Below are 16615 nucleotides of genomic sequence, written 5' to 3' on the forward strand. Positions count from 1 at the left end.
CTAATGAAAGTAGTAAACGGCCTCGGGAAGAGGGTCCAATGCAATGCGCGCTCGGCTTCGCTTGGAAAGTCACTGCCATGCACAAGTTTGTCTCTGCTTTGACTGTTCTACTTCTCTAAAAATTGCACAACTCCCAAGGTTGCTTCTCTGAGTGTTGTGGGACACTACCGGCTGAGCGAGATCATCACCGGCCATTTAGAATGGTCATCGGCTAAACATTATGCTCTCGGCCAAACCTGTTTTGCCGGTCGGCACCCAACACTGCCAGCCGGCCAATTCTTCCTACTAAAACCTGTTTGACAGCAGCAGAGGGCAGACAAGGCATGGCAATGTATTTCAAGCAAATGTATGCACCAACCACACTCCCTATCATGCAAGGGACTCAAGGGAGCATGGCCCTCGACCCTCGAGCCATCAATCACGCATTTCAATGCATGATGGCCTAAAAGCCAAGTGTGCAACTTCGATATCAAATGAAATGCAAGCACAAAACACATCAAAGGGCCCCAACCCCTATCATGGTTGATCAAGAGACAAGGGATGCATGCTCAATGAAATGCAACCTAGACATGGAGGCTAAGTATGCAACATGAACATGCAAATGAGCAATATATACTAGGCGCGCAACCTAAACATGTAAGCAAACATGGCATGCAACAACATGCGATGATGGACTTAAACTAACATGGATAGCTCGCAAGCATGCCAAAATCAGTGGCCATGTGATGAAAATGAGGCAACCAAAATGCATGCAAACATGCACAATGCAATGGCCCCGAGTCTAAGGCACAAAGCACAACTCCACAAAGGCATTGAAAGGATGAATTATGGCATACAATGGCATATGTTCAAGCACTGAAGTATGATGCTAAACAGCCCCGAAACATGGAAAAATGGCACCCGATGCATGAGATGAACCCCGAAACTCAAAACTAGGCACATGGAATGACTTATAGCTATACAAAGCATGCATTATTCGATCATGAGGTCTAAAGACAGAGCCAAGGCAGTCCCAAAACATGAACATTTTTAGTTCAAAGCATGGCCAAAAGATGCTAGCAAGATGGACTAAAATAGCATGCAACTTTGACTAGTAAACATGAGTTACATGGCATGTGCATGAAGCAGGTGAGAACTCATCAAGCCAGCAAAAATCAGTGAATAAAACATGCCAAAATATGTCCAAATAAGCATGGAAATGCAGCCAACACATGCACAACCGAGGGGCTCCTTTGGAAGGGCATACAAGGGGTTATTAAGCACATACATCAAGGACACTTGGCATGGAAAAATTAAATCTGGAAATCAAATATGGTAGCCCTAAAACTCACCAAATTGACCCTAGAAAGTGACTTCAAAGCATGCAAGATAGGGTCTCTTTGGAAGGCCAAAATGACCACCAAACAAGTCAAGGTGAGAGGGGGTCACCCCCCTCTGATTTGGAAGCTCAAAATAGTGTCTTAGCCACTGAAAATCCACTGGATTTCAGTGTCTAGAAAGCCAAACAAAGCATGCAACAAGGGCTTAGGTGTAAGGCTCAAAATAGGAGACAATCAAGTATACAAGGAAGCATATGACCTCAAACAAAAATTGAACCTTAAACAAACTTGAAGATGAGATTAAAACAAGATATTTTTCAGTTTATGACAATTCTCAAAAACAAACAAAAGTAGGGCTAATCTATCATGCAAAAATGGCCCTAAAAGAGAGATAAAGGGGAAGGGGCAGTAGCTGGCCTCAAACAGTGAAGAGCCCTTCAACAAAGTTGAAGAGGGGCTCAAAATAAGGTACTTCACAGTTTGGCTCGAAGCCCAGAAATGCTTAAAAACAGGGCTAAAATACCATGCAAGATAAGCCCTAAAAGAGAGATTAAACACAAAGGGTGAGGAGGAGACCTCAAACAGAGAAAAGTTCTTGATCAAACATAAAGATTAGCTCAAACTAAGACTATTTCCAATTCAGGTCGGGACCCAAAAATGTAAGCAACAAAAGCTAAGATAGCATGCAAAATGGGGTAAGAAAAGAGGAAATAGGGACTCACCCTTGTAGCACAGGTTTCCAGCAGCTTTTGGTTCAAGAAAGTGGGCTCTTAACCTCTGAAAATGGCCTCCAAGAGACTGGAATGGATGATGGTGGTGTGGTGCTATGGGTTGTAGTGGAAATGGTGCAAGAATCTTAGGGTTTGGAGGGTTGAATGAGAGATATAGAGGGTGTATGTATCAATGCCTCAGCTGGTTTTTGTAACCCTTGAAAATGGAGGTGAAGGGCTTCCTTTATAGAGCCAAGAGACTAAAGCTTCTCTTAGAAGCTTCAAACCAAGAGCAAAGATCCTCCATAGTGTATGGAGGATCCAGTCTACGCCCTCCAGCTGGCACAGCTGGCATCCATTTAATCTGTCGAATACACCGGAAGGTTGTCGGCCAGCAAAATTGGTCGGTCGGCTATTTTAAATGGTCGGTCGGATAAATTGATGGCCGGTGGTGGCTGCCAAGGCCAAAAAGTGGCCGGTGGGTGTCTAGATTGAAGCCCCGGAAGTTAGCTTTCCAATGGCGCAAACCTTGCATTAAAATTCCTCCTGTGAAAAAAGTTATGCCCATTTTGGTGAAGCCGCGCAGATTCGATCCAACCGGGATGATACCCAACTTCAACCAGTCATATCTCGCCCACCCGGACTTGGCTCTAGGAGATTCTTGAGTGCAAAATGAAGCCCTGGAAGTAAGCTTTCCAACGCTGGTGGCCTCATAGCTAAAATCCAAGTATGCAAATGAATAAGCCCGATTCAGCGAGGGCTGCTCAACTCTCTCTTACTCGGATTCATGCCGAACTTCTCCCAAACTAGTTTTCTCCTCTTCTTTCCTCTTTTCTTCAACTCCAAACCCCTAAACAAAGTGTTTTGAAAGATTTTTCAAAGATTTCATCTCTCTTTCATTCATCTCCAACTTGTCCTTGCTCGGTTTACCGAAAAGCGCAACATTTACCGAAATGTGAGCGTCGGAACATCGTAGGAATTTTATTTTCAAAACATTTTGAAAGAGAGGATTTTAAGATCTAAAATCTTTTGGTCAAGATTGTTTTGGTCCAAAATGGGTATGAAGTTGGGATTTGACTCTCTCATTGCTGACGAATTTGAACCTTTGCCCTGCACACCTTTTACCACCAAGTAAACCATCAGTAACGGCCAAGTCTTAAGGGCGGTCAAAAATGGGGTGTCTACAAAAGTATATTTTGACTTTTTTTTATTAATATTTGTTTATGATGTCAAATTATAATAAAATGACTAAACTACTCCCATTTAATTTAAAATATTTACTTCACCCATGTAACATATTTTGACCCATGAGAAGTAGAATTGTAATTTCACTATTGACTAAAAACCAACCTCCCAAATAAAAAAAAAAATTAAAAAAAATTAATTTTTAATTTTTTCTACAAACCCAAAAAAATAATTAAAAGTCAACTTCCCAAAACAAGCCGGCTACCACATAAGGCCAACTGCATTTTAACTTCAGCTTTAGTTTTTAGTAATGGAACAAAACAAGGGGCTGTGAGCATACAAGATAATGAGATATCATCAATCACCCTCATTTTGTCAAACATTAAGGACCCACCGTTTATTTGTCATTTGGAATACCACAAAAAATAATAATAATAATAATAATAATAATAAGTTAAAAAAACATTTCACATAGTCAATAAAAAAAATTTATTTGAACAAAAAAATTCAATTTTTAAAAAGATTAATAACACTTTCCAAACTAAATTTTGGATAAACTACACTTTGTATTTTCTACATTTTGCATTAAGGCCTCGTTTGAGAACAGGCTAATTTAGTAACTTTTTGACTATTTGGTTAAAAAGGTAGGTAAAAAAAACTTGTATATTTGGGATGACTTTTTGGTTAATTACGAAAAGATGTGCAAAAAGTAGAGAGAAAAGAGAATTTTTGACTTTTTGGTATGGGTTGTTAGCTTTTTGGCTAATTTAGTAACTTTTTGGCTAATTGACTAAAATAGCCTCTTGCCAAACGAGGCCTAAATCTTACTTTAGCCTCCGTTTAGGAAGTGGGTTGGCTTTTTGACTTTTTGACTTTTTAGCTTTTTTAACTATTTTAGCCTGTGGCTAAAAAGCCTGGTTTGGGAAGGGCTTTTTGATTTTTTGGTGAGGTGTCTTCCTGTTAAATTACCAATATGCCCTTTTTGGCTTTTTTTTTATTTTGAGTTTGGATTTGGCAAATTTTGCTTAAATGTTTTTTATTTATTTATTTATTTATTATTTTCGGTTTAGATTTGGCGTATTTTGCTTAATTTTTTTTTTTTTATTTTGGGTTTGGATTTGACGTATTTTGCTTACATTTTTTTTTTTTTGGTTTGGATTTGGTGTATTTTGCTAATAAATTTTTATTTTTTTTATTTTTTTATTTTGGATTTGGATTTGGCGTATTTTGCTTAAATTTTTTTTATTATTATTTTGGGTTTGGATTTGGCATATTTTGCGTACATTTTTTTTTTTTGTTTTTTTTATTTTATTTTGGGTTTGGATTTGGCATATTTTGCTTAAATTTTTTTTTTAAAATTTATGTTTTTGTCTTTTTTTTTATACATTAATTAGTTCTTATTCTTTAATTTACGTTTTTTGCCTTCTTTATTTTTATTGGTATACAATAACTTATTTATTTATTTATTTGTAAATTACGTGGCGAATGGTAATTTATGTTTTCATTTTTTTTTAAAATGTTTTTGAATGAGGCATATTTTTGTCATTATTTTTTTAAAATCTACAATTTTGTCATTTTTTTATTCACTCACATTAATTTATGTTTTTTTTTTCCTTTTTATTTTTATTGGTATACAATAACTTTTTTTTTGTTTTTCGAAAATGAGTTTTCATGTGTTTTATTTATTTCTAAATTACGTCGCGAATGGTAATTTATGTTTTTATGTTTTTTTTTTTAAATATTTTTGAATGAGGCGTGTTTTTCTCATTATTTTTTTTAATTTATGTTTTTTTTCATTTTTTAAGTTTGTTCTCGTTATTTTTTTTTAATTTATGTTTTTTTCATTTTAAGTTTTTTTTTTTTTTTTTGCAAATGGTTTTTTTGTGTGTTTTTTATTTTAATTTTTATTTCATTTTCTGTGAAATGATAAAAAGTGAGGTTTTATTTTATTGTCCTGTGTATTTTAAATAATTTAATTTTAATTTAATTTTAAATATTTAATTTAATTTTAATTTTATTTTTATTTTTATTTTAATTTTAATTTTATTTTAAATTATTTAAATAATGTAAATAATCTAAAAAATTTAATAAGAAAAAAATTAAAATAAATATTCAAAAAATTTAAATCGTAAAAATTTAAATAATTTAAATATTCAAAAAATTATTTTAATAAAAAAATTTAAATAATTTAAAATGTTAATATTTTAAATTTAAAAACAACTCTACACTCAAATCGTAACCAAACACATAAAATAAAACTCAATTAATAAATTATTTTTGAAAATCATAACAAAACACATAACTCGAAACTCCATACTACTTTCACAATTCTACATTAAAAAAATAACCAAATACATAACAAAAAAATTAAAATATTTAAAAATATTTTTATAAATAGAGTTTGAATTTATTTTTATAAAATATTTTAACAAAAAACAAAAAAAAAATTTAACTTTTTTTTTTCAACTCTCTCTGTTAAAATTACGAAAAGGTGTGCTTTGGGAAAAGGTTTTTTTTTTTTATTAATTTTTGTGTGCTGCAGTTGATGGTGATGCCCAAAATTAACATGTGAGGGTAATTTTGTAAATTAATCTTGGCATTGACTGTTGGGCTACACTTGTGAAGGTTTTGTCCCCATGTGGCTAAAAAAGCCACATTTGTCGTGACATGGCTATTTTAACCCAAGTTTAGCTTCCCAAACACCACCTTAGCCTCTACACATGAAATCATTATAGTTAATCTGTACACTTCTAGTCAAATTCCACTTCAATCCCGGCATATGAAATTATGATAGTCAATCTTCTGTACTTTTGGCAAAATCTCATTTTAATCTCTACATAAGTGTCAATATCCCTTTTCTGAAACTTAATTGTTTAAATCTTTAATAGAATCTAGTCATGTATAATAATGTGATTATGACATGAGGGTAAGTAAAGAAAATCATCTACATTTTCTATCAATACACACTTTATCTCAAAATTTACATCAAAATATGACTATATTAGGCTAAAACAAAACGCAAATTGTGAACAATTAAAAAAATATATTAAGATTTTGCATGAATTGAAATCACGAAATTCTGTTTTTCATGGTAATACAGTTTTTTATCTATTCATCTTTCTCTCTCTTTGATTTCTATCTCATATATATATATATATATATAACTCTAATGTACTTATGACGTATAACAAAGTGTATTGATAAGAAATATAGATCATTTTCCTCTTACCCTCATTTCGTAGTCAAATTTTTATCACATGAATGAATTTTGTTAAAGATTTAAAAATGAAATAACAAAATAAGGACATAAACATTTGTATAGGGATCAAAGTGAGATTTGAATAAAAATGCAAGAGATTGACGGCCACGATTTCATGTGTAGAGACCAAAATAAAATTTGACCAAAAATACATAAAGTTAATTGTCATGATTTCATGTGTATGGATCAAAATGAAATTTAGTACAAAGTGCAAGGATGTAAAATATAATTTACTCCTAAACTTTTGTCAATGCCCGTATCTATCACCACATGGCCGCCACCTAAATCAGCTCTCCCCCGTTTAGAAATTTTTGCCAACACCTATCTCCATCCCCCCACCGCCACCACCTCAATCTACCCACCCACCCCAACCCCATAACTGCACATTAATTTTAAAGTCGGAATCAAATATACGATAATTTTTTTTACGAAAAATACTTTTCATAAAAAAATTTTACTTTAAAAGATATAAGAGAAAATGGATCATGCTGATGACCGACCACATACGAGTAGGACAAAATTGTGCAAAACCTAAAAAAGGCAATCATATACAAGGACTCCATCATTGGTCATTAGAATGTAATACTACACCATTGACAAGAGTTCAGAGTCTTTAAGAGCCCCCCCGGGGGGACTATTTCCTCTCTCCTCATCCATTTCTAATCTCATCAAACTGTCTAATCTCTCCACAAACCAAAAACAACAAACTCTTAAAGCAGAGACAAGAAAAAGATACAAGCCTCCATCTCTTTTAGTCTGATCATGTGCTGTGATGAAAAGAGATCTCAGAGATGGATTTGGGCTGTGTAAACATGCCCATTCCTGAAGCTCAACAAAGAGAAAAAAACATCAACTCTAAACCCACTCTCTTTTTCTTTCTTTTTTTTTTTCTCTTCTTTTTTTTTTTTTTTTCTTTTTTCTTTTCTTCTTTTTCTTTTCTTCTCTTTTTTTTTTTAATTTTTTTTTAAGGCCATTCCTCCAAATTAAACAACACCACAAAACCAAAGGCCCAAAAAACCAAAGGATTCCTCAAACAGTTGAAAAAACTTTGGTGGGGTTGAGAGTGAATCATGAAGCTTATGTGATATTTTTTTTTTTTTTTTAGCCACGCCGAATCCCCGTGAAGTAGTTGAAGTCATGGTGTTGGACCCTCAACTGCTTTAGCCACGAATCAGCCACGCTCAAAAGTGACACTAACCTCTCTTGGTCCCGGCCACACCTGCCCGATACCCACAAGCTGCCCCCTTGCATCTTATAAGTGGCCAAACCAAATGGAGGGAGTGACATGCACTCACCTTCCTTTCGCTTCCTTTCGCCACTCCCCACCATGTCATCTTCAAGTTCCATATCTGCCAATTTTGAGAGAGACGTTTACGATGCATATTTAGTTTTTATTTTTTTACATACAAAATTGAATTTTGGGAAAAGGAAATTAAATAGGAAAGGTGAAAATGAAAGATAATGTATCAAAGTTGAGTCAAAAGGGCCAAGGAGAATAATAATACCTTGAAAAGAAGAGGAGAGGGTGTGGTAGGTGAGGAAACATGTGGACAAGTCCTTGATGGTCCTTCCCATCGGGATGTGGTAAATTGGGTACCTGAAATTATCAACACCATTAAATTAATTGATTATTTATTCCTTTTTTAGATTCTTCAAAAAAAATGACATAAATATTAGCCAAATTTAAAACACAGCACAAGTGTATTTGCCAATATGTTGTTGGTTTAAGGTGATACACCAATATGTGTGATCTCTTTCTAGATTCTTTGACAGAAAAAACATGAGTTTGCATCCTTTTAAGTGGAAACCATGTTTGTCAAGTTCATGTGCACGTAGAGAGAGAGAGAGAGAGAGAGAGAGAGAGAGACCAAGCAACTGCCATCCAACTAGCTGGAGAAAGATCCACACTTCTTAACGACATTAATCCAGGGTATCTTTGAGCTAATCCACTGATCTGAAACCACCGTTACAAAAAATGGTGTCAATCCGAATCACATAAATTATATGCAGCCAAGATCCTCAGTCCCCAAACATCTCTCTATCTCCATGAAATCACAGCTGTAGAATCACATAACGAACTCGAGATATAGGAATCTTGAAACATGATTCTATAGTTGAGAGTGCATCAGGATAGAAGGATTTAGGGACAAGGGACCCGTGTAATTATATGCCAAAGAGACTCAAGAAGTTTAAGTTAGAAATGGTCACTATCATTTGAATTCAAATCCTTGGGTTTCACATGAAATGAGATATTTGTTTTTTCTAAAACCAAAACATGTAAGAAACAACACAACACCACATCAAAGGCAAGAACATATGCTCATAAGCCATGATCATATAATCCATAATTAAAAGGAAAAGATGAATTGAATAGTAATTCATTTATGGATACTAGTGACGGTGCACGTGAATTGTTTTTGGGAGGTGAAAAATCAAGTTGAAGTTGTTTTAAATGTCAGCTTTGTGAGACTCGCAAAAATAGTTTCTTAGTCCATTTTTTCCTTTTTAATTAAGGAAACAAGTCCTCTTTACTACAATAGCTTCACGCTTTTTACTTTCTTTTGTCAAAATTACCCTCTAACTACAGGACAAATTTTATTGTCTTCTATCTAGGGGGAAAAATCGAAAGAAAAAATCCACTGTTATTTAAGAGAGAACCTTCGTACGCCTCCCTTATATTCTCGGAGGCCTATGAACAAAAATCATTTATTCAGATCAACTAATGGAACAATAATTTTTTGTTTGGTAGATATTGATGTGGGCGTGCAGATAGACGGTCCGTTCATGACAGCTTTTTGGGACCATTTTTACCCCAAATACTCAGTTTTTGTTTTATTATCTATCATCTATAATCTACAACAATCGCCCATTTTTTTGACTTTTGATTTCTTTCTTCTATTTTTTTGGCTTCTTTTGGTAACTTTATATCTTTTAATTTGACGTCTTAAAAATAAACACTCCAATCACTATTTCAAACTAATTATTTTATTATATTTTTAATTCTAATCCTTTTTTATTTCAGTTCATGTTTCAAAATTTTGACAAAAATCAGTTGATATGGGTTTCACATAATAAGAGAATAAAAAATAAATACATTTTACTTCCTCCGTATGTCAAATTCAACATGGGTAGAGAAATATCAAATGTTGCCTACTCAAATGAGAACTTGATTTACAGTACGTATAGATGTCAAAAATTGTTACTTTGGGTTGCCACCAAGCAATGACATATTGGCTGGAGATGCTCTTAAGCAATTATTTCCCGCATCCATCCAATAGAAGAAAGTAAAATATTTTTATCACATCCTAATCAAACATAGGGGGTTTTTGGCAAGAAAAATTATAGTCTGGTTTAAGCTAAAATTTACAAAAAGATAAAATAGACTAAAATAGTTAATAAGACAAAATGTCATATAAAACTCATAATCATTTCGTTTTTTCTCTCACAAACATCATATCCAACTACAAAAAAATCCAATCATCTTCCCAAATACAAAAATTTTAACCTACTAAAATAACCAAAAATTAAAATAACCTACTAAAAGAGCAACTTTTCAAACACCCGCATAATATAATAAGATTTATTCTTTTTTTTATAATTCTTTATCTCGTGTATTTATCCCACGGTACAACTTATCTTATATATTACTATCCATAATTATATCGTATATTTAATCCTCTATTTCATTCTAAGAAGAATGGAGACATGACATAACACGGGCAAGTCAACATGACAATTTTTTTAAAAAAATGTAGGACATGACAATTGGAGAATACGCACATAATATATATATATATATATATATTATGTATCATATATATAATTATATCATTCCAATACAATAAATAAATGCAATATAATACTAATTTTTATAAATTGACATTGTTTTTCTTTTATCATAATATTCTAAGTTATTTTGTTCAAACTTATAATTAACTGTGTGTCTAATCAATAGATACATGTATTTAAGTAACCGACATGTGTGTCCTAAAGTGTCCGACTCTAAAATTAATTTTTAAAAAAAAAAAAGACACGTTTGGATGAGTGTCGGACACATGTTGGGAAGTGTTCGACACGAACACCACATGGGCACGCCGCCTTTTTAGAAGTGTTCGTACTTTTTAGATTTCATTCAATTTTATGGGAGAATACTCTTAGTCAAAGACTAAAAACAATTGTATTTTTTAAATCCAAATCTACCACAATAGTAGCAAGCGCCTTGCACGGGCGTTTTCTACTAGTGTGTGCATATATATATATATACATATCTATAAAATAAAACATGACAGTTTTTAAATCTTTAACATATTTTTGTCCTACTAGGTCATTTGAATGGCTCAGATCTCTTTAAATTATAAAACAATGGCTAAGATATATTTTTCAAAAAATATCTTACATGTACATTTTCTACTTTCCCGCTTTTCTCTTACTTTTTCCTCTTCTCACCCATCTTTCCATAATTCCCTGATTCCACCTTCCTTCCACATTTCTTTTTATTTTTTTATTTTCTCCCATTTTTATTTTTTTATCTATTTGTTTTTTTTTTTAATTTTGTCCTTTTTGTTCACTAATTTTTATTCACACCGTATATATATATATATATATAGAGAGAGAGAGAGAGAGAGATAATAGAATCAAAATGAAACATAATTGCGACCAACCGGTAGGAGCAAAACAAGTTTGTTGATTCGAAGTCAAAATTTTCAATAAATCTTTATGAGATGCTTGTCATTATTAGAATGTCAAATGATTCTAACATATCCAGAACAATTTTCCTTACTCCTATGTTCAATTATTGATGGAAATTAAATAACTCAAAAGAAAGGTAAAAACAGAGTAAATGTTAATAAAAAAAATTATATACCCAAAAGAAAGGTAAAAACAGAGCAAATGTTATGAATGCAAAGAACCTAAATAAGTTAATTGCTATGTATAGCAAAATAAACATATAAAAGAGTACCTTATCCATGAGAGGAACTCTTCCATAAGGAGCTGATCTCTCAAAATACTGAAAATATAGGTAACCCAGTCTGTCATTCAGATGCCAAAAGCTCTCTTGCTCAAACACTCCATCCTCAGAGGAACATCCATCCCATCTCGATAGCTTCTCGCTCTCGCTCTCATCACTGAATGAGTCACTGAATGAGTCCCTCGTCTCACAAACCGACTCAGTCTCTTCCCTGAAAAAGGCTCCCCGCGATTTCGTTCAGCATAGCCACTCCATATCAAGACTTAGAAGTGAATAAACCAAACAATACTATATTATAAATGCCTTTTTAATTACCAATGTCAATAAACACCAAACAATCAACAACGGGATTGGTGCATCTCAATACAATTATAATTAATACCAAAAATTTAAAAAAAAAAATCACCAAACTGGGAAAAGTTTTTGACTGAGCCATATGATGGTTCCAAGCAATTAAATAACAAAATTGTATCAACCTTAAAACCAACTATAATAGAATAAGATATGATGGCAAAGTAGAATAAAAGTTCACAATTAATTAGTTTAAACAACTTTGTAATCACAACAAATAATCTTTGCTCCAAATTGCATCAAATTACAAATAAAAAGCCAGACCGACCCAGTGCACAAGCTCCAACTAATTAAAAATGTTTATATACAAATGTAGAGAATGAACTTGATACCTTAAACTGTTCGCCGACGAATTGCTCGTGAAGATTTGGATTGCAGAGAGGTAAGGCACATAGTACTGAATTAGGGTTTCTCCATTGTCCACACTGATCGGAACTCCAGCACCATAAGCACTCCATTCATCAAAAGAATTCCAAAGATCACCCAATGTAAAATACTCAACTTTTTCCCTCTCCCAAGGGTGCCAAAGCCTGTTAAGGTTTCTGATCTCGCTCTACACAAACATCATCAATCAATCATTAGACACGTGAAACAATCATTATCACATTTGCATCAAAAAGATTTAAGGAAAATGTTGAAATGAGAAAACAAACCTTCGGTAGGAACTGGGATGGGACCACTGGTGTTGTGCAATCGAGGAAGCAATCAAGGTTCGATTGCACTGACCCTTTGTCGAGAATCATAATTTGAGTGAGAAAGAGAAAGAAAATCAGAGAGAAAGTAAGAGGGGGAGAGAGATTTCGCTGGTTCTCTCTCAAAACCCTGAAAACAGAGGAAGCCCACAGAACAAAGAAAAACAGAGGGAGGGGAGGGAAAGAGACAGATGGTAGAGGGGGGGAGAGATTGTCGGGATGTGCCTATCCCTCTTGAAGAGAGAGAGATGCAAATCGGTCTCCAATAATTCTATTTTTTGACATTTAGACAGCAAATTTATAGGACAAAAATTTCAATTTCTCTCTCTAAACTTTTCTAAATTGATGGGAAAGAAAAGAGTTCATTGTTGGCAATGTCATGAATTCAAACCCTTTTCCGATCACCTGAAATTTCGGGTTCCGGCTAGATTTTCTCATGAAAAACTATAAACCAGAAAATTCTCAATTTTCTTTTCTACTTACCCTTGAATAAAACTCAAAGCACACCCAAAAGTCAAAAGACCCTCCCTCTTCACAAAAAGTAGCGACGATTCAAACCAAATCAAAATAACCCATCAAGCAAAAATCTCACAAACTTATATTTTCCCGGGAAATGACATGTGATTGCCAAATTCCCCGCAAATCCCACCGAGATTCACGCAATCTATGAGAAAGAGAAACCCCAAGAAAATGCTGAGAATGTTTTCAAGTTCGGAAAAACGTATAAAATTAGGCGACCAAACAAAATGTTAGAGACCCGGAAAACTTTCCCATCTCTTCAACTGAAACCCATGTTTCAAATTTCCGGGAAAGCAAAACAAACAAGGAAACTAAACTCATATAAACTCATAGAGGAGACATAACCATAAATATAAAGATATAGATATTCACACATTTATTCATATATAGCTAGGATATATGAATCATAACCGTCCAAAGAGGGTTGCAGAGATATTATATATTATAGTATATTATTTGAGGGTGTTTATATAGAGGAGAAAGTAGCAATTACCAAGACATCAGAACGAAAGATGTGTCATTTATGTGACTCTCTCGGCAATGAGAGTTGGTTTGGAAAGTGGGTTTATTTTTTATTTTTTATTTTTTTTGATTATTTTAATTTGAGTTAAAAAGTTTAGTTTTGGAAGAGTTTTTTTAGTCTTTTTGGCTCTTTTTATTTTTTTTATGAAAAAATGTATAATGATTATGGATTGAATGTGATATTTTATTTTTTGTGGCTAAAATAGTTTATTTTGTCTTTTGTGACTAAAATAGCCAAAAAAATCTACAAAACCACTTCCCAAACGGTGCCTCAGAGTTAATAGTAAATTTATTTCCTTCTTTTTTTCTTTTTTTCTTTTTTGTGTGTCAAATTTTAATTAATTAATAGTTTTAAAAGAAGGCTTGAACGGTATCCAGTTCAGATCTGAGATAGTCTAGTTCTGTTTGACTTATTGGACTCAATTTGATAATCTGAACAGTTCATATTTTAAAGTTTTCTGAGTACATTATCTCTGTAAAAAAATCATGTTAATTGGATAACGGATATTATGTATTCAGATCACTTTTGCCTGAAAAAAATAAACGGTCAAAAAATTAACGATTTATAAAAAAAAGTAATCCGAATAAATAATATTTATTATCTGATCAATGTAATTGTTTACAAAAATAATATACTTAACAAATTTTAAAATATAAACAATTTAAATTATTAAAAAATAAATCTAAAAATAAACTCAATGGACCAAATTATACCCTCCAATGATGCTGAAGCAAGCCACTGCCTTATAAGATTGTCGACTCAGTCGATGGCTGGCTTCCACATAACGGAGCACGGGGCGCTCTCTCTCTTTTTTTTTTTTTTTTTCTTTTTGTCCTGTTATCTAATAATAATGACATCTTCATTTTCTTTTTAATTTACAATTATATTTTCTGAGATTTGTTTCAATTATAAATTATTTCTTACTTACGAATATGTTTTTAAATTTTTCTTATTTAACAGAATTATTTTTAAAAAATAAAATTATAATTACTCTCCTATACAATAATAAATTACTTAAATTATTAATTAAAATATATTTCTAATATCATTAAAAACTGTTAATTGATTTGATAATTTATTAATAAAATTGACAATTTGTTATGAAATTAGAAACCTCAAGGAGTAGAATATAATTTTCAAAACTATAGAAAGCGATTCGTATTTTAATAAAATCTCAGAGAATATATTTATAATTTATCTTTTTTTTTATTGATATTTTATTTTTTGTGGCTAAAATAATCTATTTTGTCTTTTATGACTAAAATAGCCAAAAAAGCCTACAAAACCACTTTCCAAACGATGCAAAATAGTAAATTTATTTCCTTCTTCTTTTTTTTTTTTTTGTGTGTCAAATTTTAATTAATTAATAGTTTTAAAAGAAGGCCTGAACGTTATCCAGTTCAGATCTGGGATAGTCTAGTTCTGTTTGACTTATTGGACTCCATTTGATAATCTGAACAATTCATATTTTAAAGTTTTCTGAGTACATTATCTCTGTAAAAAAATCACTTTAATTGAATAACGGATACTATGTATTCGGATCACTTTTGTCTGAAAAAAATAAACGGTCAAAAAAGTAACGATTTATAAAAAAAGTAATCCGTATAGATAATATTTATTATCTGATCAATGCAATTATTTACAGAAATAATGTACTCAACAAATTTTTAAATATAAACAATTTAAATTATTAAAAAATAAATCTAAAAATAAACTCAGTGGGCCAAATTAGACCCTCCAATGATGCTGAAGCAAGCCACTGCCTTAAAAGAATGTCGACTCTCAGTCGATGGCTGGCTTCCACATAACGGAGCACGTGGCGCTTTTTTTTGTTTTTTTTTTTTTTTTTGTCCTGTTATCTAATAATAATACATCTTCATTTTCTTTTTAATTTACAATTATATTTTCTGAAATTTGCTTCAATTATAAATTATTTCTTACTTACGAATATTTTTTAAAAATTTTTTTATTTAACAGAATTAACTTAAAAAAATAAAATTCATAATTACTCTCCTATACGATAATAAAATTATTTAAATTATTAATTAAAATATATTTTTAATATCATTAAAAACTGTTAATTGATTTGATAATTTATTAATAAAATTGACAATTTGTTATGAAATTAGAAACCTCAAAGAGCGAAATGTAATTTTCAAAACTATAGAAAGCAATTCGCATTTTAATAAAATTTCAGAGAATATATTAATAATTTATCTTTTTTCTTTATTGATAAAAGTTTCTTTTTGCTCCTTCAGTTATAGCATTTTTTTTTTTTTTGGTCTTTAAAATATATATATATATATATATAAAGATAAGAGGATAAAGAACTCTAACATTAGTTTGCCAAATCCTTCAAAACTAAATTCAAGAGCCCAACAGGAACTTCAAGGTAAACAACCAAGAGGTTAACTTGACAGCCATGCAAAGAGAAAGCTCTGATCGTCTAATTTCGGTAATCACCGAAATATTTTTCTATTTTAGCCCTAAACATTCGTAATTTTTTTTTTTTTTTTTGCAATTTATTATATTAAAAAAAAGGCTATTTTTCCCCTACATAAGATTCACTCTAGTCTTTAATTTTTTTTTATATATATATTTTTTACATTAGTCTTACTGTTTATAATTTTTCTCAATTTACTTCAAAAATCAATTTATGTACCTTATTTTTCAAAACTCAAACTGCAAAATCCAAATCCAAATTCAAATGCCAACCCCTTATTTTTCTCTTATTCAAATTCACTCTCAAACTTTTTAGTATTCCTTTATTTTGGGAAGTTGGTAAAAAGTAGCTTTTTGACTTTTAACAAAATTTTTGGCTTTTTTAGACAAATGATTTGAGAAATTGGTAAAAAGTGACTTTTTACTTTTTTGATTAATGTTTGTTTATGATGTCAAATCATAATAAAATGACCAAACTACCCCATTTATTTAAAATATTTACAACTTCACATATGTAACACATTTTGACCCATGAAGGGTAAAATTATAATTTCACTGTTGGCTAAAAACCAACATCCTAAATGAAAAAAAAGACAAAAAAGCTAACTTTTGACTTTTACTACAAACCAAAAAAAGTGACTACAAA

The 16615-nt window shown here is 31.8% G+C and overlaps 1 protein-coding gene across 1 annotated transcript; it reads right to left on the reverse strand.

Annotated features, from left to right (window-relative positions):
• Positions 1–7022: 7022 nt before the first annotated feature.
• Positions 7023–13543, reverse strand: LOC114307234 (uncharacterized). The gene is made up of 6 exons (XM_028252630.2): positions 12447–13543; positions 12126–12346; positions 11434–11653; positions 8342–8427; positions 7979–8070; positions 7023–7822 (listed from the first exon to the last, which is right to left on the reverse strand). The coding sequence occupies exons 1-6, from the start codon at positions 12534–12536 to the stop codon at positions 7575–7577; spliced, it is 957 nt and encodes a 318-aa protein (XP_028108431.1). The 5' UTR covers positions 12537–13543; the 3' UTR covers positions 7023–7574.
• Positions 13544–16615: the final 3072 nt, after the last annotated feature.

Source organism: Camellia sinensis, chromosome 7 (assembly GCF_055761805.1).
Source record: "Camellia sinensis isolate YWXY chromosome 7, ASM5576180v1, whole genome shotgun sequence".
NCBI classification, from domain to species: Eukaryota; Viridiplantae; Streptophyta; class Magnoliopsida; order Ericales; family Theaceae; genus Camellia; species Camellia sinensis.

Coding starts and splice junctions, on each gene's coding strand:
- LOC114307234 (XM_028252630.2), bottom strand. CDS start 12,536: ATGATTCTCGACAAAGGGTCAGTGCAATCGAACCTTGATTGCTTCCTC. Junction 11,654..12,125: donor TCGTCGGCGAACAGTTTAAG/GTATCAAGTTCA, acceptor AGCCTTTTTCAG/GGAAGAGACTGAGTCGGTTT. Junction 8,071..8,341: donor AGTTGGATGGCAGTTGCTTG/GTCTCTCTCTCT, acceptor TGATAATTTCAG/GTACCCAATTTACCACATCC.